This window comes from Vipera berus (assembly GCF_964194415.1).
Source record: "Vipera berus genome assembly, chromosome: 2".
In the NCBI taxonomy this organism is placed as follows: Eukaryota; Metazoa; Chordata; class Lepidosauria; order Squamata; family Viperidae; genus Vipera; species Vipera berus.
In genome coordinates, this window is record NC_138203.1 from 67,054,858 (window position 1) to 67,078,938 (window position 24,081).

At 39.2% G+C, this 24,081-nt stretch overlaps 1 protein-coding gene across 2 annotated transcripts in view; it reads right to left on the reverse strand.

The window, feature by feature from the left end:
* Window positions 1-24,081, reverse strand: part of LOC308662669 (transducin-like enhancer protein 4) — a 183,298-nt gene that overhangs the window by 123,518 nt on the left and 35,699 nt on the right. For both annotated transcript variants that reach the window (XM_081318751.1, XM_081318750.1), the window contains exon 5: window positions 1,332-1,394. In XM_081318751.1, coding sequence (XP_081174877.1) covers window positions 1,332-1,394 — 63 coding nt within the window. The remainder of the gene's footprint in view (window positions 1-1,331; window positions 1,395-24,081) is intronic.

The window sequence follows — 24,081 nt, forward strand, 5'->3', positions numbered from 1 at the left end:
CTCAGGATAGACATTATGAGTAAACTACATTTCAAGGAACTTAGACAAAGAAGTTGCATTTAGCAGCAAAATCTGAGTATTCAGCATTCCTTTCCCGAAAAATTATTCCTGCTTCTTTGCCCCTCCCCAAAGCAAATCTCTTTTTTAATTGTGGATGGGAAGGGAGGAGGGGAGGGCTTGGGAAGGAGGTGAATAGAGAAGAACACACCTGTATTAATCTGCTTATTGCCTAGAGCAGGCATGTCAAACTCGCGACGTCACGTGACGTCGCGCAATGTGTCGGAGCTTTTTCTCCATTGCCGGCAATGGGATGGGCGTGGTTTTGTCACGACGCGTCCGGCCCACGGGCCGGCAGTTTGACACCCCTGGCCTAGAGCATCATATTTTCTGCCAAGCTAAACTGACAAGAAGGCTGCATAAATCACAGCTTTCTAGCAATTTTTCAATATCTCCTATTAGATACCAGCTTGACAGGGTCATATTTTTGAGCACCAATGTACTGGCATGACAGGCAAACATTTGTCTAAAGTAGCCTGAATCTAACTGGCACTGCAGCAGGATGAAACACTATAGGATGCAGTTACTTCAACTGGTTTTACAAGTCAAACTTGGCCTTCTCATATTATGATGTTAGCAACTAAGACAGATTTAAAGGAAAGAGCACAAAGACTAGATCTACAGCACGGGTGTCAAACTTGCCACGTCATGTGACGTGTTGGGACGTATCGTGACTTTTTTCACATGGCCGGCAGTTGACACCCCTGATCTACAGTATGCAAGGAAGACAGCTTTGCCAGTGGCTTTTTCCTATATAGCTCACTGATCAGTATAGCTCCACTTATTTCTTGTCAAGGGGAAAAATAAGACAGACAATATGATTTAGATTACAAGTCCTATTACCCCCACCCATTGGCATTGCGACTAGGGCTGGTGGAAGTTGTAATCCAAAACATCTGAAGAGCACCAGGTCAACAACTCTTGTAAAAAGATTGCCTATAATTTTCTTGTCCTGCCTGCAGCTTCCAGAGCCACCCAGCTGGCTGCTGTCAGAAACTGAAACCCGAGTCTTGCTTGCTTTTGCTTTTGTGCTAAGTACAGAAGGCAGAGATGCTACTGGTTCAAATAAGATAGATCATGATTTAATTTGCTTCGTGTGTCGAGACAATGACCAAGTTAATATTAACACAATGGGGCGGATAAAGAGTGAAATCTGCTGGAAAGTTAAATATAAAGATTTTCAAGCGTTGTGTTGCCCCATAGCCCTTGGCTCCTCTTTAGTTAAAACAATTCCCTATAATTTGAGGCCAGCACATGTAAACAACTATCCTTACCTCCTGGGATAAGAACGGAATGACCTGGGCACATATGGCATTCAGCCTCTTGACAATTTCTGCCTATGGATGAGAAAGAAAAAGTTAGTGAGCAACAAGTTGCAAGCATATGATTGTGGTCACATATAAAAAGAAAGTGCATTAAAAGTGGTGATTTGGAAAAAGACAGCTCAACTCTTTGGACTGACTCCAGATGTTATAATAGCATACTTTAAAGTTTGTACCATAGCTGCTACAGTAGCTTGCATGCTTGAGAAAAAAGAACCACCAGCGGTTTGAGGTATGTGGTATCTTCCACATTTGCAATAAAAATCCCCATTCTGTTCAGAACGGATGGGTAATCTGCAGTTTATGGGTCACATGCAAGCTCCTAATCCCCCAAACACCCACAGACTGTGTCATTAAATGCTGGTGGCAAAACCGCTGACTTCCAGCTGCAGAAAGTTTAGTGATTTTTCACATGAGCATTTTAACCTTCAAAAGGCCTTAATAAATCCTTTGTCCCTTTGAAACCCCTAATCAAACAGAACTGACTGAAAACACTTGATCCCATCCCTGATCATATTACTCTGTTTCCAGACACATCCTTGGAGTCTAAACAACTGGGGGGTGGGGGGAGTGTTTCTTTTCCTTAGTAAAAAAACAAAAAACAGTTACCTGCTACTGGTATATAGTAACAGTAGCTGAGGTTTCTTCCAATATTTACAGATCCCATAGGAGTGTAATTCTACTTGACCTCTCTACCTCCAGTCTTGGAAAGTAGGAACAAAGCTAACTTCAGGGGACTCTGCTGTCTCAGAACAGAAAGCTTGGCCTTACTGTTAAATCAAGAACAGAGATTCATTATCCAAATTGTGAGTTGTGCACAGTTGCTCAGGTGAGAGATGGGCAGCCATACAAAGCAAACCAATAAATGTCTAGGGTAAGTAGCCAGAGGCCCACAGCGATATCCACCACCTATTTTCCATAGAGTCCAGAATTATTCTGATCATATATATTTCCCTGGGAAAGAAATCTCCAGAAACTCCCAGCTCCAAACACTTTGCAATGTTTTCTCACTACTGTCCCATCCAGTTATCAAAAACAAAACAAAACCCTGAGGTTTCATGTACTAAAATGCTGTTCATCTCTGTTCAGCTTTCTGTCTCTCTCCCTCCTCCCTCCCTCCTTCCTTATTTTGAGTAATTTGTTTTTTTTTTTTAATTTTTAAAAAAGCAATCAGATATTATCAAAAATTTATTCCCCAACATCGACGTTTGAAATCCTTTTCACATAATGTCATATGTGCAAATGTATACTTTTCAGTGCTTTTTTTGTAAAAGAAAAAGGTGCCGGAACTCACACATCTTATACAACCCGCCTTGCCTACCCTACAAGGTTCCATCTAAAAAAGGTGCCGGAACTCCGTTCTGAGCGTTCTATGAGAAAAAAAGCCCTGATACTTTTTATATCTCTCTTATTTTCCCCAAGCTCTCTCGAAAGCTTTTCTTTTTCCTGTTATTTTCTTTCTTTATGTTATGACACAGATGAGTCTCAACTTAGTGTGGTATAGTTTCTGCTCTGTGCACTGTATTCTAGTTATGTTTCTGCTGCTAGGTTTTTGATTGACTCCAAATATCCTTTAGAGATATGACTGTGTTCACTTCCGCTTTTCAATGTTATTTTTTACAGTCCCAACATCTTTCAATTGTCCTCACTTTTGAAGTCAAATGTATGTAGGACCTTCCTTTGCTCTTTTCTTATTTATTAAATTTGATGGGTATGAGATTTATTTCCAAAATATTCAAAAACGTGCTGACATTGAGTCCTGGCCTAGGTCAACCCTTCCCAGCTAGTTCTATTTAGCTTTTCTCAGAATCACAGCCATTTCAGCTATACAAGTTGTCCTCGACTTATAACCATTTGTTTAGTGACAGTCACAATGACACTGAAAAAAGTGACTTCTGACCGTTTTTCACATGACTATTTCAGCATTCCCTGTGGTCATATGATCAAAATTCAGATGCTTGACAACTGACTCACAACTATGACGCTTGCAGTGTCCCGGGGTCATGTGATCCCCTTTTGCAATCTTCCTGACAAGCAAAGTCAATGGCAAGCCAGATTCACTTTTAACAACTGCAGTGATTCACTTAGTAGCTTGTGGCAAGGAAGGTTGTAAAATGGGGCACAACTCACTTAACAGCTGCCTTGTTTAGCTAAGGAATTTTGGGGCTCAATTATAAATTGAGCCATTTATAATTTTCTTTCCGTTTAATATAAGTAGAACATGTCTTTACCCTATTTTTCATTTCCCGAAACATCTTTTCCACAACTGGATACAGCCTAGCTCCTACTAGTTTTCTTTTAGACTTCATTTAAGGAACTTCCCTTCCATCCCTTCCATTCTATAGTGTTAGAATAACCTCTTTTCTCTTCCCAACACATCTGAGATCTCTCAACTTCACCTCTCTAATGGAACTATCCATACAAAAAGCCAATTTCTCACACACAGAGAGAGAAAATGCTTATCACTGCTCATTGAACCTTTTTCACTTCTAGGATAGCACAGTAACCATTTTTCCCATGTCACTGCTGCCAAAATGTACTTCGATCATTGACTGTTTCCCATGTCTACTTTGCCTGCTAGATGGTGTAATACATACCTATAATGTCTGTATCAATTCAGAAAACTATCTATTATATTAATAATCTAAATGTCCAAATCACAAGCATCTACCTCATTAAGAGTATATCAATCAAAGCAGCTTATCACAATTTTAAAAATGCAATATATAAAACAATTATGCTTTCAGTAAATTCATAAAAATAAAAAATAGTATCCACATGAATTATAGCATAAACAACATATTACCCAGATAGTCCCAGATTAAAAGCTGGGTAATCTTGATGTACTCCAGAAATGTCCTTAGATACTAGGAGAGAAGAAGCCAAACAAGCTTCCTTAGAGAATACTTCTCATAGCTTTGGAGCTATAGATAAGTCCTTCTCCTGTGTACCAGAAATCTTCTGGCAATGGAAGATTTTCAAACAAGCCTCATCTGCTGGTACATGTAAATGGTCAGTTTCATAATAGGAGAAATAGTCCTACAAATAACCTGGTGTGAGAGAAAATTTCTTTATTCCACAACAAGTAAAGATCATTTCCTCTTCCTTCAATGTAGTGACCTTGTGCACCTTTTTTGAGAATGTGGTCTTTACTTAAGTCCTGAAAGACAAAAACACTTTGTCTTTCTCTGTTCCTTTTGGTCAAGCTACTTTGGCTATCTCACCTTCAATCATCAAGCTCATTTTGCTGAGCACACATTAAGGTTGATCGGCATTATCTTTGGAACCATTTGTTCACCATGATCCGAGAATAAGAAGAAAAAGCACATCAGCTTTGGTATTTTAAATCCAGTCATAACACAACCTCCCTCTCAAATTACACACCACCAGGATTTTGTTAATACTGTTGCCTTATATTGCTCCACTGTCAGGAGAAAATAAACAGACCCACATGTGTAGAGATCAAACTAGCTACTTTACTGCTTTCTGCCTATAATACAAGAATCTCCACAGACTGGCTGCTTTCACCTAGGAAAGATCAGATAAGGCATTAGGCAATAGGAGTCAGACCTTGGCCTCTTGTGTTTACATACCGTAGTCAGTCTAGGCTAATTCCCTGCTTGAGCCCTCCTCCCAATTGGGACAGTTGCTCTCCAACTGCCACACTGCCATTTGATTGCTGTGTGGAAGGATACAACCACAATCCAATTCCAAGTGCGTAATATTTATTATCCATTTGAAAAGTGTACAACTATTGTAAATTTGAAAATTATAAAAATGTACAATGATTAAAATGATATTAGGAATGACAAGGTACAAGATACCCAGATAATAATCAGTCTCTCTCTCTCTCTCTCTCTCTCTCTCTCTCTCTCTCTCTCTCTCTCTCTCTCTCTCTCTCTCTCTCTCTCTCTCTCTCTCTCTCTCTCTCTCTCTCTCTCTCTCTCTCTCAAAGGATACTACATATCAAGATGGACATGCAAGTCCTGAATTGCTGCCAGGACCTGTAAGAAACCAAACTCCATTGAACGTGATCCAGTCATGACAGACTGAGACACTGCTCAGGTGCTATTTCTAACCGTTCAGTCTGTAGTAGCATTTTCTTGAAGGGCCAGACATGCAATTTGGATGGTCAAGAGTCAAACATCTGGGTATTTTTGGAAGGCCAGGTCTGGAACATAGAGCTGGCCACGGTCATTTATGCTTTAACTGCCTCATGTTTTGATAACTGTGCTGTAATGTGTTCTACTGCTGAAAGTACTTTGGGATTCTGTCCAAAAAGTACACTTAATACAAAACATAAGGCAGGTGTTGTAAAAACATTTTTTAAAAAATAACAGAAAGCTAGAAAGAAAAACAAAAAATAAATGTATCTGCAAAAGATATAGCTTAAAATATGAGGAGATGGGTATGAAAAAAAAAAACCAACAAAGGGGGAAACAAAAACCCAACAGGAGGGGAAACAAAAACAGAAACTTATTGTTTCTCAGAGTAGAGGCATGACATTACAAAGACAAAATAAGTTATGACCGAAACCTCATGGATTTCTTCGAGTCTACTTGTAGTGTAAGCAAATCTGTATTGAAGACAGTGTGAGTTATTTTTAAAAATTCTACACTGGCACTCCCAACCAAACTACCTTATTGGGTGACTCTGGGCCAGGCACTCTTTCTCAATTAACTTATCTTACAATGTAATTATGGTGGGATAAAAATGGGATGAAGGAAAACTATGAATGCTCTCAAGTTCCTTAAAATGTGTGATATAAATCCAATCATGAAAACAAACAAAAAATGAGAATAACATAATTGCATTTGTTACATTGGTCAATAGCAATGCCAAAATGCTTGATACACTATTTTAAGGAAACATCTATATACCTATACTTATACCTATACATATAATTTTTACAAAGAAACTCTTTCATAAAGCACCAGTTACAGTAATCTAAAAACATTTAAGAAAGCTAAAAGAGAAAACAATATGAACAAATATCATGAAAATTAATATACAGATTAGAGAGCGAAGATGATCATCTATTTCAAAATATTAATACTAAGCAAAAAGAAAAGAAAATATTCCTTTTATTTAGACAAATAAATTTTGTTGTTGTTGTTCTTAGTTACGAAGTTGTGTCCGACCCATCGCAACCACATGGACAATGTTCCTCCAGGCCTTCCTGTCCTCTACCATCTTCTGGAGTCCATTTAGGCTCATGCCTACTGCTTCAGTGACTCCATCCAGCCACCTCATTCTCTGTTGTCCCCTTCTTCTCTTGCCCTCAACCTTTCCCAGCATTAGGCTCTTCTCCAGTGAGTCCTTCCTTCTCATTAGGTGGCCAAAGTATTTGAGTTTCAACTTCAGGATCTGGCCTTCTAAAGACTAGTCAGGGTTGATCACCTCTAGGACTGACCAGTTTGATTGCCTTGCAGTCCAAGGGATTCGCAGGAGTCTTCTCCAGAACCCAATTAAATTTACAGTGGTAAAATAAAGTGTCCAAGTTTAATATAGAAACCAACTGGTAAAATAGTTGTATAAAAAGAATCCAAATGGTGGAAGAAAAATGTTCAATTTAGAAGCAACAGAACAGAAAACTAATGATTACAAGTAAGAATCAGTAGTTTTAAAATAAAAGCAAACTTAGCAGAACTAAATGAGATTTAAAATAGGAATAGAAATGTTAGAACTCAGTGATAGTACACAAATTCAAGACAGAAAAACAATTTGCTTTAAAGATATGCTGTGTATATATAGAATCAAATTTAAGGGCGTAAGTAATCATTTTAGGAGGCAAAATAAAGAAATCATTCTAGGTAACTGGATAAAGAAAAGTAAAGACCAAAGCTTTAAGGATGGCAGGAAATTAAGGAAAAGTAATAAAGATTCAAATGATAGAAACAGCAAATGAAGGACAATATAGAGTTGTCATTAAGAACATGAACAAAATCAGGGGTACAAGTACAAAGAATCAACCAGAAGAGAAGGCTTAACAATTGCAAAACTAATAAGAAAAGATTTTGCAAAATAAAATGGACTATAGAAAGAACCTGAGAAAAGAAATTAAGCTAAATTGTACTTTAAAATGTTGATGTGCACTCAAGACTTTTACCAAAAATGTTGAGTGAGAAGCAACTATGTGGATTGTAAATCATTGCAGGAACAACAAATTACAGATTCAAAAACAAGCGACAAATAAAAGAGAAATAGGATTGCAAAAAACCCTCCATTCAGCCCATTAAGGAAATAAGGATAGATAGTCCTCAGGTTATAATGGCACCTGGGATTGGGATGGCTGTCCCTAAGCGATGCGATCATAAAGTCATAGAACCACATTGCTTAGTAAAAATTCCAGTCCCGTTTGCCTTTGCAACCGCAAGATGTGCAGGTTAATCAGGAAGTTGTGGGCATCCTGGATAAAACAAAAAACTGGAGTGTTGTGTGGGATAGGGGGCTATGGATGTGTGGGGGGGAAGATTGGTGGAGGTAGTGCATGAACTAGGGCAGGGGTAGGCAACCTTGGCTCTTTTATGACTCATGGATTTCAACTCCCAGAATTCCTGAGCCAGCTGGGAGTTGAAGTCCATGAGTCATAAAAGAGCCAAGATTGCCTACCCCTGAACTAGGGGATGTCAGGGAGGGCTTGTTGAGGCCACATACAAGGGCAGGAAGGCCAGGGTGTAAATGACGTGGCAGGGTCACAAGAAGACTGGAGGAAAATACCACATTGGCTTGTGGTTTCCTGTGCTGGCTTCTGCATTAAGTTTACATGACAGAAACTGGCAGGTCACAAATAGTGATCATGTGACCATGGGACACTGCAACCACTGCTATTATGTGACCACAGAGGTACTGTGACCAAGAGAATTTTGAGGTCTGGTTGTAGGTGCCACATGTTCAGGGCCATCACAACTTCAGTCATCGAACGAGTGGGTGGTAAGTGAGAACTACTACTACACCTAAAGACTTATGACAAGAGAAAAGCAGAACTGCCAGAAGTAAAAAACTAATTTCAGATAATTCTAAGAATGAAAAGATTTTTGAAGTTTTATTAGCAGATGAATGATGGTAAATCTGTTTTATTTTCTTCCCCTATACACATTTCAAAAAACGTCGGTTGCTACAGAGCTACAGACTCTCAGCAGAAACCAAGAATCAGATTATCTTCATCTACTTCAGAGAACGGTCAAAATGGGGAAGAAAGTGAAGGCACCTCTGGTGAAAAATATTCTCTGGAGCCCCTAGTGAATTGCTGCCATTGAGAAAAGACTTTCAGATTGGACTGAATGGAGAAGTAACCTGAAGTTCAATATGCAAGGCTAGAAACAAATAACGGTATAATTCAAAACATAAATTTCAAATTGTTTTCAGCCAGATACCCAGGTACCATCTACTATAAACTTGTCAAGAACTTCAGTTTCCTACTAGTACATTACTATTTTTAATTGATTGGAAAGGATTGAAGTCTTTCCCTTTCATAAGATTGCATACCTAGAAGAACAAGGGGTAGCTGCAAAAGGAGGAAATCAAAATTGCACAAGTTAAGTGCATCTGGGCCATGATTCTGCATGAAAGAACAATCCGCCCCCAAAGGTAATTGCAAACTGACCAAAAGTAGAAGGCAATTTGAAAACATACCTTTAGAGGTAAGTCTGTGTTCCTCATATTTAAGTCAAATACCGAGGGAAGTTTACAAAGCGAAAGGCTGTTTTTTATTTCATGTGAACTATCTTAAAAAGAGTTTGCTCTCATTTCTGGCAGACTAAAGAGATCCTTTCAACAATACTTTACACTCCATAAATATCTGGTCGCTTTCTGGGAAAAATATCTTAAAGGGTATGGGAATTTTGCTGGAGTAGGATGAGAAAGAGCTGACCATTGTCCAGCAACTCCATTTTCTTCCTTCATGACTTTTAAAGGAATATTTACATCAATAGAAACATTCTGTTTCGTAGCCTGCTTAAGAAAGTTCTGAATCTTGAATAAGTCTTTATTGGTATATAAAATTCATTCATTCCTCACATTTATCTGGATCTTCATCTCACAACAAGGGCTCATGTCAGCACACAATAAAAAAACAATATAAAAAAACAAACATGAAAATATTTCATAATAAAAAGCAACATATTGTTTAAAAAAAGACTAAGAGATAATCTTTGATTTTAATATCAGTGTATAGTATCTTAATAAGTCTCCAGTTACAAAACAAACGGAACTATGAAAAGTATAAAGTATAGTATAAAAAGTATAAACTAAAATGTACAGTAATGGAGAATATACTTCCCCCCTCCCTTTTTTTGAGAATTCCAGATTTTAACAAGATAGAAAGGGTCATTTATATATTGGCATATGAAAGCGTATTATTTGGCATTTTTTAAAAAAATCTTTTTTTTCTCTAGGCAATTTTTTATAAGGTGCCCTATATAAAGTAATCCGACTTGTTTTTAATTAGAAGTAAGTCTCATTCCTACCATTATAACAGAGCTTATTTTCAGTAATTCCCAGTGAAATGCCTACATTTCTACTCAAAAGTTTTGCTGAGTTCAGTCGGACTTTCTCAGGTAAGCTGATTGTAGCTTTGGTTTTCTATTTCTTTAAGAAAGTATTTGTTTTGTAAAAGCAAAGCTAGGAAGATACCTAATGCTAGAGAAAGAGAGGGGGGAAAGTGGCATCTTATGTAATTTAAGCAGTTGTGTAATGTAAAAAAATCTGAAAGAAAAACATATAAAAAAATCAATGGGGAAGAGACATCCATATAGAGGCAATGAGTTATGACATCAGCTAAAGGTTTAATAAGATCTTAGCTATCTTGCTGCAAAAATATTCTAGAAGTTGGAAATAAATCCCACCAATGATGCACTTGCCAAAAAGAAAACTGATTGCTCAAGCCAAATTTTTATTATATAGCACCATTAAAAACATATTAAAGCCTAGCAGCATAGCTGCCTATTAGTTTAAAATTTGATAGTGTATGGAATTATCTTCTAGTGCTATACATGACTTCATTCAGCATAGTTTCGAAGCCTAATCTTAAAAGGGGGGGGGAATTATAATGCAAAACTAAAAGCATTATTAGTTTTGCATTATAATTCTTCTTCTTTTGAAAAAAAAATCAATGAAAGAAAAATTTGAATATAAGGATTCCAGTTCTCTGTGATGCCCCCCACCCCCCACAGCAGGGATTTAATTACTAAAACCAAAACTGCACCAAACCATGCCACAACAGTGTGGCCATTTACTAGATTGACACTCTCTGACACAGAAATTGGGGTCCGAAGCAGTGTAGAGCCAGTTTGGTCTAGTTAGTAGTTAAGGTACCCGACTAGAAAATGAGAGACCATGAGTTCAAAAAATGATAAAAGCAGTTTATAAATAAATAAGTAAACAAACCTTAGTAGCTTTAAGATGTGTGGACTTCAACTCCCAGAATTCCTCATGCTGTCTGTGGCATTCTGAAAGCTGAAATCTACATTCCGTAAAAGTTACTGAGGTTGAGAAAATGGTCTAAAAGTATGGGATATGGAACCTAAAATAAAGCTAAGTATGGGATCTGGTAACTAAAAAGAATCAGTGAGGTTTCTGGGTGATGATAAGGCTTCTTACCGTCACCTGCTTTCAGATGAAAAGGCTGGAGGAAGCTAAGTAGTGAGGGCATTTTATAAATATTTTAATAAGGCAATCAAGTTGTGGATTCCGATGCAGTCTCCCTGTATGAATAGCACCTTTCACAATTTCTACCCAATGCTTTCTTTACAGTAGATGTAAAAGAGTGTATTGTGGCCCCATCTTTAACCATTTTAGTTAATCCTTTTTAGGAGTACAGCGATTGCAAAGGAGCACCCCACTGCGTGGGTTTTGACTTACAAATCTCTGGATCTAATTCTAAGAAATGTTAAGAGGGTCTGCATTTACATATGAGAATATCTTTCATCAGCATGCATTGTTAACTAAAAGAAAGCTTTTACCTAGGAAACCTTGGGAAACAAAATACTTTGTATTTATAATACAATAGACTAATGGAGCTACTGTTCTGGAATTTGGCTCTAAATTGGAAACATGCTGAGAGAAGGTCTAAAATGATGTATGGTGTAGAAAAAGCAGGGGAAGATTTTTTTTTTAACACACACACAGAGAGACACACACATTCCCTTTCTCTCATAATCCAATGAAGGTGCATGGCAGGCAATTCAGAACAGTCCAAAAGGTGAAGCTTGCTGCCTGAAGATAAAGCAATGGCCTTCAGTTAGATGTGCTTTAATGTGAGCTAGGTCCATGGCAAATAAGGTTACCAATTGCTGTTCTTCACAAGGAGTGTAAGTAAGATCCACCAGAGGCAATTTGCTTCTGAATATATGTTGTGGGGAAAATACACCTGTCAGCATGTTTTTGAGATTTTCTACTGCTGCCCATAGGTGTTTGGTGAGGCACTGTAGAAACAGAATGATGGATTCACAGGCTTTCAGTATGATCTAACGTTACTCTTTTTATTTCAGCTCCAATTTTGGACAGAACTTACTAATTATCAAAGTCCACATTTTCTACTGATCGATGATGCTAAAATCAAAAGACTACAGGTAGTTCTCGACTTAGGGTCACAACTGAACCCAAAGCTTCTGTTGCTAAGCATGACAGTTAAGGGAGCTTTGCCCCATTTTATGACTTTTTTGCCACAGTTGTTAAGTGAATCGCTGCAGTTATTAAATGAATCATGTGGTTGTTAAGCGAATCTGCCTTCCCTCAGTGGCTTCGTTTGTCAGAATCGGGCAGGGAAGGTTACAAATGGTGATCACATGACCCTGGTACACAAATTTTGATCACATGACCATGGGAATGTTGCAATGGTTGCAGGTGTGAAAACGGGTCAAAGGTGATGTTTTTCAGTGCTATTCTAACTTTGAACGGTCACTAGATGAGTGGTTGTTAAGTCAAGGATTACCTGTAAATGCATTCATGCTCTCAAGTGTTTAAAGGATAGATAATATTCATAAGAAGAAATATGAAGGCAACTACACAAAGAGTACATGTGAAAGAGAAACTGAGAGAAACTGAAGAAATATAAACATTAAAATGTATAGATTTAATTGTATGAAGGCTGAGGGGGACTATGTAGGAAGAAGCCTTTGCCCCAATATAAACTGTTTATAAATCACAAGGAATGGCAGTTTGCATGACCTCAGACTGATGTTAACATCTCCAAATGCCTGTGCATCCTGGCTCCCGGCCAATAGCCAATTGATTGTATGTAGCCAATATGTACATGTATGTTTACAATGGCATAAATTTTTAATCCTGTGTGAAAGGAAGCTGTGCTTGATGAGCCAACCAAAGCAGGAATGTCAAGCAAATATCACAATTGTCTGAAGTGACCCTGATACAAGGTTCATCGCAGAGCTATTTAATTTGGGACTTCAACATCCTTGTTTTTATTTACTCAAGTGGGTTAGGCCGGAGTGCTATAGGCCAATGTACACCTGTTGGTCAAGGCTGTGGTTTATCAGCACGCAAGCTTGTGTACACAATAGAGTCCAAATGTTTTGACAGAATTCATTCCGGCATTTTAAAAAAAGCTGCATCCAGTAATACTGTAGTAAAACAGAAAGCAATCTGTGTAATTCTCTTCTACTATGAACCAAATGTAAAAGATCTTGCTCTAGTATATCACCCTCACCTCCAACCTTTCCTTCTGAAGGAGACCAAGTCATTTACTGCATACTTGGGCAATCCAGAATAAATCTAAAATTTACCTCTTTGTAACACTGTGACAGTTGTAGTGGATTCATGCTTATTCTGGGCCCTTTGTTCTATTCCCCTCTTATTGCTTTTAGGTTATTTTCAGATCATATCTTGTTTCTCCAATTCTTACATCTGCCCGTTCTGCAATTATCCTTTTGTTTGCAGAGTCAGATATTCCAAACTGAAGCAGAGGCACAAAATTGTTTGTCATTAATCATAATATTCTTCCCCCCTTCCGTTTCTAATACTCTACAGACTTTTATCCCTTGATCATATGCAGCATATTGAAAAGATGTTCAATCCTGTAAAAATCAGAATATATGAACATGTAAAGAAGTCTTGGAACCATTTCCCATTTGAGGAAATTTAGGTCACATATATATTAGTAGATCAAAAGAAGATGGAATATTATTTAATTAGACTTTATCCACTATGCAGGGAGTGATGTAAATACGAAATATTATCTAGACCATCTTTTATTATTTTGAAGAAAAATACATTTTCCAGCCCTGTGACATGTAGCTTAAAGAAATGATCTGGGTTTTTTTGTTTGCTTGTTTTAGAAAAAATATTTTTAAGAAAAAGGAAAGTATATGAACAATAGCTTGTTTATGTGTCATTAAAGACTCAGGAAGTCTTTGTAGACAGACTGGTTCAATGATGGAAATTAATTTATCTGCCCTGCACTGAATCTCAGGCACATGCTGTTTGCAAGGAACTCTCAGAGCAGCCAGTGATTATAGTTGACTATTATTCACTTCCTAATTGCTGATCTTGGTCTGCTGCTGTTCCTTGCATTTTATTTCCTGCCGAAGGATGCATACAAACTAGAGAATTGTAAAGTTCAAAGAAATCAAGGGTAACTTAGGTCTAAGCTTGTGCATGACAAAAGAGCCTCCATACTTCACCATTAGGCTTGTGTAAATCGTGGAAGAGCAGAGAATACTAGCAGCACAATTAACTAGTAGCAGACATTGCTCCTGTGGAGCTCTCTCTCCCAGTTGTATCCCAAACAGCTCTTGCTTAGCTGACTGAAAAGATGCTTGGAGAGAAGATAGTAGAAAAGCAGAAATGGACATGGTTGAGCACTAGCAAGAGTTCACATCTGAGCCTTTGGGGTAACATTAAGAGTGGCAAAACACTCATTCTTCCCTGTGTTTACTGCATCCACAAACTCCTATATAACAGTACCAGTATATGTCCAAGGCTCTTTGAGGGAAAGATGGATGCAACTAAGCAATTAGGCAGAGTCTGCCATGGTGAGCAAGGATCTTATCATGTTGCAATATGGGGTTCCTCTGGTTTATGGACCTCAAAGGAAGTGGATGGTGGAGTTGTGTAATTTTGAATTGTCTTATCTATGGATTAGAAGGCATAGTCTTAAAAACGAATATTGTCTGACATTTTTAGTGTCTTGGATACAGAGGTCATTCAAACTTTTCTGTATTGTGACCTTGAAAATTATTTGCTCCTTTCTCTTAGCCATCAACAGACTCAATTTATTTCATGATTTCAGCAATTGGCTTCAGTCCAGCCTCTTCCAATCCATGATCACTGTTTTCTACTGACCATGTGACTCAACATGTGTTTCTAAAAAATTTGAAGAGAGTGTCATTGGTGATTCTATATCAGGGGTGTCAAACTGCCAGACCGCGGGCCAGTTGCATCACGTGGAGGCCGTGCCTACCCCAGCTCCGGCAATGCAAAAAAAACCTGCAATACATCGCAACGCGTCACGTGATGTGGCGAGTTTGACACCTGTGTTCTATATTGTCACCAGCATATGTTCTTAGAAATAAAGATTTGTGCAGAAAATACTGCATATGAAAAACCCATCTATCTAATGCTGGAAAAACAAATTTCATATACAAGTAGGTCTAAGGGTTTTTTTGGGGGGGAGGGGGTTTGCTGGTTTTCTTTGTAATTTCTATTGAGGATGCCAAAAAAATTAAACAGGCTTCCTTTCCCCTCCATTTATATCCTTTCCAATTGTCTATGTCCTTTTTTCAACACATGTTCTTCCTCCTATTTTCTCCATAACAACAACCCTATGAGGTTGGTTGGATGGAAAGAGAGGGACTGGCCCAAAGTTACCCAGTTGTCTCTCACAGCTAAGGTGGGACTAGAACTCACAGTCTCCCGGTTTCTAGCTGGGTGTCTTAACCACTAGACCAAGATAGATAAACTTTGTTGGGATTTAGATGGCAAGAGTTTGCCCCTCTGATTCTATCAGTCTTCTTGGTGCCATTTGATATCATGAATAGTGGTATTTTTCTGGGCTGTTTTCTGAAATGTTGAGTATTCTGTTTTATGGTGATTCCAATTCTATCAGTGAGAGGTTTCCAACCAATGGTTATGGGGGGAAAAGGCCTTGAGGCAATCAGTAGTTCCATATGGCATCTTAAAAGGACTAAAGGATTCCCCCACTCCCATCCAGTTACTCAATAAGTACAGCAAGCTGCTGGGAAAAGCCAACTATCAGTTCAGGATGAACTTAGTGTCTGGAAGCTATGAGGAACTGAATGGGCTGAAGCAAGCTGAAATAAACTGATGAAGTTGCAGTTGCTGTTCGTGGACAAGAATGGAGAAATCCTATAGCATTGGCCCAGTAGTGACTCAGGATGAGCTCATGTTGCCCCCCAAAAGAGGTGATTCACAAAGTGAAAGACTTCCTAGATTCTTAGGTCCTGCTTATGCAGCAACTGGGAAACTGTGGTGGTGGTGGGGGGTTTCATCCAGATTCAGCCAGTCTCCATGTTATAACTCAATCTGAACCAGTGTGCTCTGGTGATGGTAACTCATAACTGATCATCATATAGTTGATCTACCGTATCGGCTTTTTGAGGAGGACCAAAGTTGAAAATCAAAGCTATAAATACTAAAGATACTTTTATTATAGCATTATGGTACCATAATCTTGCAAGTCTGAATGTGCTTTCCCCCTTCCCTGCCATTATTCTAAAGAGAACTAGGGGGGCAAGTCTCAAACATTTCTCAAATTACATTCCTGTTTTGGATTTAGATTCCTTGACCACCCTTGACTGCATCTCTTCCTCTTGTTCCTCAAGGTTATTCACGCTGTCCACTACATACTATAATAACACACTAATGTGGCTGCCTTTGGAAACAACTCAGAAACTTCAGATGGTACAAAATAAAGTGGCTATACTCTGGTGGAACAACCTCTTAGTGTAAAATAACGTTGTGGAATTGATATAATCTTGATCTGGGGGAAGGGTAAGTGAATTATTAAAGATGGGGGAAGGGACTTCCAGAAGAAATTACAAAGTCCAGAGAAAGGGGGTAGTGTGTTCAGTGTCCAATAGGACTGCAACACACTGTAATTATTTCCAAATAAATATAGAAAATCTTCAGATACACAGAAATCAAATTTAAGTAGAGCAATATATCTTATTTATACAAATCTTTTTATAGTGCTAACCTGAGAATTAAAATCCTGAAAAATGAAAACTTTTCTAAAAGTAACGCGCTGAAGGCTCAAGAACTTGTTCAAACTGGAATGTTCCCAAGCTCCAGTGAAACTGCTTATAGTGTCTTGTGTGAAAGAATTTAATGTCCTTAAGCATATTTTATGTATAAATAATTATGAATTACATTCTGCTTGAGGAAAAGCAAGAGTTACAAAAATCCTTGATGTAGTTCTAATAACAATAATACCACTCTCAAACTATCATTTCCCCCGTGGTTTAAGGCTAAACATCAGGTTTTTCTTTTATATAACTGATAAGAGGGCAAACTATAATAGTCAGCCATAAGGAATTCCATGCTGGCTGGGGAATTCTGGGAGTTGAAGTCCACAAGTCTTAAAGTGGCCAAGGTTGGACACCCCTGATCTAAAACATTTGAAGGGCTATATGCAACTTCCAGTGATAGGGTGTGCACTTTTGCTGATCCTGTTTTTCTGCTGGATGAAGACAAACAATAAAAGACCTGGAGAATGTTAGAAAATGAAGTGAGAACCAAGGTTTATTTTAACATTCTCATGATTAAACAGTGATTAAATAGAACGGTTGACTCATTGTTTTTACAAGACTTGGGGCTGGCCACCCAGAAGTCTATCTAAATCTTGTTCTCAAAGCCAGAGATTTATCTTAACCATCAAATAAATGTCTATTGCAAATAATTGGGTTGTTTGAGGTGTTCGCCCACAGCTTGCTATAACCTGCCACCTGTTAAACCAGATAATTGTAAGAGGAGATTTGGACAAAAGGGGAATTCAAGATACCTCTCCCTCTCTGCAAAGGAAAAATCTAACTCTAGAAGACCCACACAGAGAGACCTGAAATTAAAGCATCCGGATGCTGTGGCACAAGTTCCCTATATAAATATAGCAGTGGATTATATAATATTCCAGGCATGAGGAAAAAAAAGTTTTATCTGCAGAATCTGTACAAAGGTATTATTAGTGGTATACTGATTATTCTGGTCACCAGGCTTCTTGAAACTGTCCTTCAATCTTTTATACAGAGAATTCTCAACTTACAACCATTCATTAATTCACTGTTTAAAATTATGACAGCACTAAAAAACAACTTATGACTGATCTTCGCATTTATGACCATCACAGCTTCCTGTGGTCACATGGATCAAAATTTGGGCACTTGGCATCCAGCTTTTATATTTACTAGGGTTGTGGTACCCCGGAATCATGAAATTGCCGCTTGCAATCTTCCCAGGAGGCTTCTGGCAAGCTAAGTCAATCAAGGAAACTGGGTTTGTTTATGATCACAACCAGTGCTTTTTTTGTAAAAGAAAAAGGTGCCAGAACTCACACATGTCATACAACCCGCCTTGCCTACCCTACAAGGTTCCATCCAAAAAAGGTGCCGGAACTCCGTTCTGAGCGTTCTATGAGAAAAAAAGCCCTGATCACAACCAAAAAAGGTCATAAAATACGGGATGATTCACTTAATGACTGCACTGCTTAGTAATGGAGGTTCCGGTCTCAATTATAGTCATAAATCGAGTATTACCTGTACTCATTTCCTATTAAAGAGAGTAGCAGAACAGCAACACAGCTGCAGCTGGGTAATGAAGAGGTTTCACTCCACTGTAATTATCTGTAATGACAATCTGACTTTGTAGTGTGTTTATTTGATTATTTATATCCCGCCTTTTATTACTGTCACAAATAACTAAGGCAGTAAACATATTCCACACACCTTCTTCCTCCTATTTATCCCACAATAACAACCCTGTGAGGTGAACTGAACTGAGAGAGAGTAACTGGCCCAAAGTCACCAAGCTGGCTTTCATGGCTAAGGTGGCAGCAGAACTCACCGTCTTCAACTTTCTTGCCTGATACTTCAACCCTTAGACCAACTCGCTCTCAAAAAAAGACTAGCAGCCAGGATTTGAATCCAGGTCTCCCACACCTAAGGCAATGCTCTAAGTTCTACACTACCTAACTGAAATTCTAGACAAATCCTTTTAAAAGCCAACCCTCCAGGGTTACCTTTTTGCTTCAAGGCCGAAATACTGATGAAGGCTTATTTTTACATAACTCAGGCAGATTGTGGGTGCTTGTCTGCATCCATATATGTTTTTTTTTAAGAAAGCCCAATCCTAGATTTGTGAAAAGTCTTGTTATTTTTATTTTAAAAGACTTAGTAAAACATATAAAGGGCCATTTAGGGCAGGCGATGAGTCCTGGAAAAGAGCCAAAGGGCGAAGGCCAAAGGGAATCCAAGGATGAAGCACTAGTGGTGGTTGGTAGCACAAGCCATCCATTCAGTTATGATGCACAAAGAGACAAAAGAAGCAATGGGGCGAGGAAAAAAGGCAGCTTTTACATCTTGCTTTGCTGGCAAATGGCCAGAAAGCAAAAAAAAACAACAACCCACAAGCGGAAAAGAAAAAATAAAAGGACCTCTAGGCTGGCTGGTTGATTTGTTTCAGTTAGTTTGCAATTCCTCCTGGGAATCACTTGCCGTGAGTCTGTGTGTACGCATATGCATGGGTGTGCAACTACAGGCTTCTTGAACAACCACCCTCATACGTGCAATCTCTTGAGAGGCGTCAGCAGCACTGATGTTCAGACCACAGGAAGCATAACAAACAGGCAGGGGGAAACTGAACATTTACATTTGAAACAAGACTGTACATTTTTTTTTTACCTGTGGGTAGTCAGGATGCTTGGATTCCTTTCGAAGAGACCTTCGTTTCTATTAAAAGCCCACGAAACTCTTCTTTGCTCTCTTTTACTTCACTACACTCTTCTAATTTCTAATTTTTCCTCTCCTGTCCCTTCGCTGAAAAACATTCACACAAAGGAAATACTGCACCGCTGATTTAGCAATGTTTCCTTAACAACTCTTAGAACGGCAACTCTTAGAATTTCCAGACAACGTAGTTAGGCCTGTGATAGATGGGATGCAAACATCTGGATGGCTACTAGACACTCTATAGCAGGGGTATCCAACCATGGCAACTTTAAGATTTATGGGCTTCAACTCTCATGCTGGCTGGGGAATTCTAGGAGCTGAAGTCCACAAGTCTTAAAGTTGCCAATGTTCAGAGGGAGGACTGCCTATACTAGCTGTTCAGGGACCGGTTCCATGGAAAGAGGTTTTCCGTGGACCGGAGGGGGCATGGTTTTGCGTGCTGCCTGCATCCCGGGGATGGGGCTTTGCTTGTTTGCATGACCCAGTTGCTGGCATGCCACAGACTGATGCCAGTTCACGGACCGGGGATTGGGGACCCCTGGCCTATATGGTAACCCTCAGTGTAGCTTTATTTGTGAATGCACATTCACTGTTGCACATTAAAGTAGAGAAGGGTTAATACTGTAAGATATTCTAATATGAAAGAGGGAGTTTCTGTTTTGTCTATCAGTACCAGTAGCTATTAAAGGCCAGAAACCATATTTCTATACCACGTACTGGTTTTCACAGGAGATACCTTTAAAGCCTGACTCTTCAAACAGCTATAGAAGAAGTATCCAGAATGATTTAATTTATTTTGCAGAAAAAAAGAGAGAAAGAGAAAAACAAGTCTTCCTTGGGAGCTACAGTAAATAGTTATAATAAGATTTCCTGAAGACAGAAGCTCACATTTAATACCGCACACAAACTTATCTGCATTTTTTTAAAAAAATAAGCTAGGGCAAAATGTTCTCCTATGTTCTGCACCCTGTTTCAAGAAAGTGACTTTTGCTTAAGATGCTCTTTTTCTTCATTCAAGTACTTTGCCAATAGAGTTTTTATGATCCTTCCTAATTGGCAGGAGGAGGCATTGATAGAGGGAGTGGAAAGGGCACAGCCAGGCAGAGATGGAGGGGAAGCAGTAGGATTTCACAAAATTAAGTAGGCAATTCTTCACTTTGAAAGCTAAAGTTGCCTCGGAAACACTGCTGATTCCATGATCATCTAATTTTTGCTCCTTTTGTCCCAGGGGGCCATGCTTTAGAGAGGCATTTATTTACAAGCCTTTCCAGTGGGCTTCAGTTATCGGCCAATAATACTGTGGACACACACTTCTAATGGCCTCTGTTTTGAAACCGAGTCTAATCTAATGGCACAGTGCCCAAACTCCTTTTTTCCAGCACAGCCATTAAAGGATGTAGGTTATTGCTGTTGTCACCATTGATATTTGTCATTGTAATGTAATTAGGGCTCTAAAATGATGCATTACAGCCCTTGGCAGAACTTCTATTAAAATCTTTTCTTCTGCTCACTGAACTCCGACCTGCTTTCTGATGAACAACAGACAGACAGCTTTAGGGCGAGGAGCAGATTCATCAAAGTTGTATTTTCAGCAGTGGAAATGGGGGGGGGGTGTTGGGGGGGATATAAAGACAATATCCTCTCTGAAGAAAAGGAAGAGGTTGGCAAGGGTAGAGGGGAAGAAGCTGTCTAGCCCATTTGAATTTCCTCTGACCACTTGAAATTCTGTTGCATCTGATGAATCTTGTTTAGACAATATATTGCCAGCCTGAGAATCACATGGTTAATCAGAGTTCTAATCTGCTATCCATCAGCCTATGCCAGCAATGTAACTTCCAATCAAATTTATAGGTTATGTGGGTCATACACATCTCTGAACAACTAAATGCACAGATCTCCCATTTAGAAGCAGCCAGATTCTCAAAGGCTGATGTGAGGGCCACTGGATGCAAGCAGACTATTCAGTGCTTTATGAAAGCTTCTGATAAACAGCTGCTAAATTATGGCCTGTGGACATGGCACAATGTTCTGAAAGCGCATTAATGGCCCAATAAAAGGGTGATTGTTCATGCCAAACCCTAAAAAGGATAGCCGGGCTTGCCATACATTGTCAGAAACATTAACAAATACTGACATGTCTGTGACTTCTTTCTCTTAACAGTTAAAAGCATTTACCAGGCGTTAAAACACTCTGGTGATGACCAGAGAAAGCAAACAGTTTCATTTTCTTAAAGTACTATTTACTGACAATCAAATGATGGTGCTTTTGAAAAAGTATCTTTTCACAAAATCACTTTTGAAAAGCAGCATTAGCATATCCATGATACTATTTTTTAAAGTTTTTTAGAAAGATCTATGTATTTTTGTATGTTTGTGTCTCTCTCTCTGTGTGTGTATCTTGATTAAAAGTTTCCATTGTCCAGTCATGCCCAATTCTAAGAGGTGGTGTTCACATCTGTTTCTTAGTCAAGGGAGCCAGCATTGTCCAAAGACACTATCATGGTAATGTGGCCAGCATGACTATACAGCAAGACTCATGCTGTTACCTTCCCATCAAAGTGGTACCTATTGTTGTGATTCAGCATCAGCCTGTGATACCGACAGCTGAGTCTGATGATTCTGAAGAGGAGGAGGAGGAGGGGTTTGGAGAGCCTTTGGTATCAGAGGGAGGCTCTGATACACTGCAGGACTCTCAGGCTCGCCCCTCCCATCATGTTCCTCATCAGACTCAGCCGTGTGAGCAAGGAGGTATTGGACGTAGATGATTCACAGCTGGATCTATTCAGGGATGCTAGGAGCAGGAGGCAATCCAGCAGAACAGAACAGAGAAAGGCCATGAGGCAACACGGTGAGAGGAGGAGAAGGCAATGAGAAGCCACGCCTTGGGACTGCTGATAAAAGGGGAAGGCATGGGAGGTGTTGGTTGCTGAAGGCAACCGTTTGAAGATCTTCTGCTAGAATCCTGGTCTGTTATTCCTGTTTAACTCTTGTTTGAACTTTTGGTTTAACTCTTGTTTGAACTTTTGATTTCTTTGTAAATAAATTTGTTTGGGTTTTTTCAGCCTGTTGACTATAAAAAGGGATTGTCCCTGACATTCAAACAGGGCCGGTCGTAGGCTGGAACAGAACATCTATTTATCTACTTGCATTTACATGCTTTCAAACAGCTAGGTTGGCAAGAAACTGGAGCTCATTCTGTTGTGCGGTGCTCAGGTCTTGAACCCAAGCATTCAGCTTTACAGCTGACACAGCTCAGAATCTTTAACTGCTGAGCCATCGCCCTCTGTATCTTGATTCCATGCAAGCAAATACACTACTTTTATTCATATTACATATACTTTTCTCACAGGAATTCAGAGTGAGGGGATTTGGTTCCACCCATCAATACAAAGTACCGGTAATCCTCTTTAGCCTCATAATCACCTTTTTGAATATTCCTTTATATACTGAGGTTTATGGTTCTTTTTTTCCTACTTTTTGAGTCAGACTGGACTCCTGGGAACTATATGGTAAGTCCATGCAACATTTTTGGAAATGGTTTCCTGCTGTCTTCTTCCTACATTTCCTGTGGTCTGAGAGTAACCCACATTCATGTAGTTTTGTACCTAAGGCAGAACTAGAATTCAGGTGTCCCTATTCTTAGTCCAGCGCCTTAACTACTACATCCAACTGCCTGTCACTGCATTTATATTCCACTTTTTTTCCCTCTGAAAGCTAAAGATAGTGAACAAGCAAGTATATCATCTATCCTCAGAATAACTACTTGTTTCAGAGAGATTGATTGAGCCACATTTTGGTAAGATTCATATTCAAATGGAAGCTTGGTTTGAACTTACTTTTCCTCAGTCCTAACCCAATCCTACTCCAGTATCCTAAATACTTCTCAAGATTAGAATAGAGTCAAATATAATTGCACTTATAGTTGAGGTGGCCTGTGTTCCACATGTTTTTTCTATCAATTTTATGTATTCAGAATTGTCATTCATACAAACAAATAATTTATCCCGACTGCTTTTGTGTTCCTACTGATCCACAAAGATATGTATAGGAGTAGACAAACCACTTGGTAAGTAAGTGACTCTCCAGCTGTTAAATTTCAATCCCAACCTTCCTGTGCATTTCTTAGTTTGCCAAGCCATTCAGTTTTACTAGTAACTCAACAACTTCTAGAGGGCCCTAGGTTCTTTCCCCCCCCCCCCCGGACTATATTCAGGGATGACTGAGGCAAGAATAGATGCTTACGTGTTAAGTAACATTCAGAGAGTTCTTCTGAACACACTTATTCACAGGAAGTAGCTTTGCCTTTAATCCCTTATCTTAGGCCAGGGGACCGTTGGCTGGGGAATTCTGGGAATTGAAGTCCACAAGTCTTAAAGCTGTCAAGTTTAAAGAGACCCCTGCCTTAGTCTATATAGCCACCTGCAAGATTTGCTGCTCCAGGATTGGCTCTGATCCCCAATTATTCCATTATGTTGTCTCTTTTTGGCAGCTGAGCCATTTGATTTCCTGCTCAGCTGAGGTGCACTTGAAAGTTCTGCTAAACTGGTGGTTTATTTGTGATGAGATGGCGTGATTCTGTCACAGTTGAGGCTGAACTGTTTCCCGAGTTGCACAGAGGCCGTCTTCACCCCACCTCCTAGGCTTCAAATACTGGCTGCAGCTGCTCTTTTGAGAGGGAAGGCGGTGGATGGGTTTTCAGCCCATCCCAACAGGATCTGCTGTGGGGCTCTTTTTGCAGACAGTCAGACAAATGAATGCAACATGAAGAAGGGAGGGTGCAAGTAATT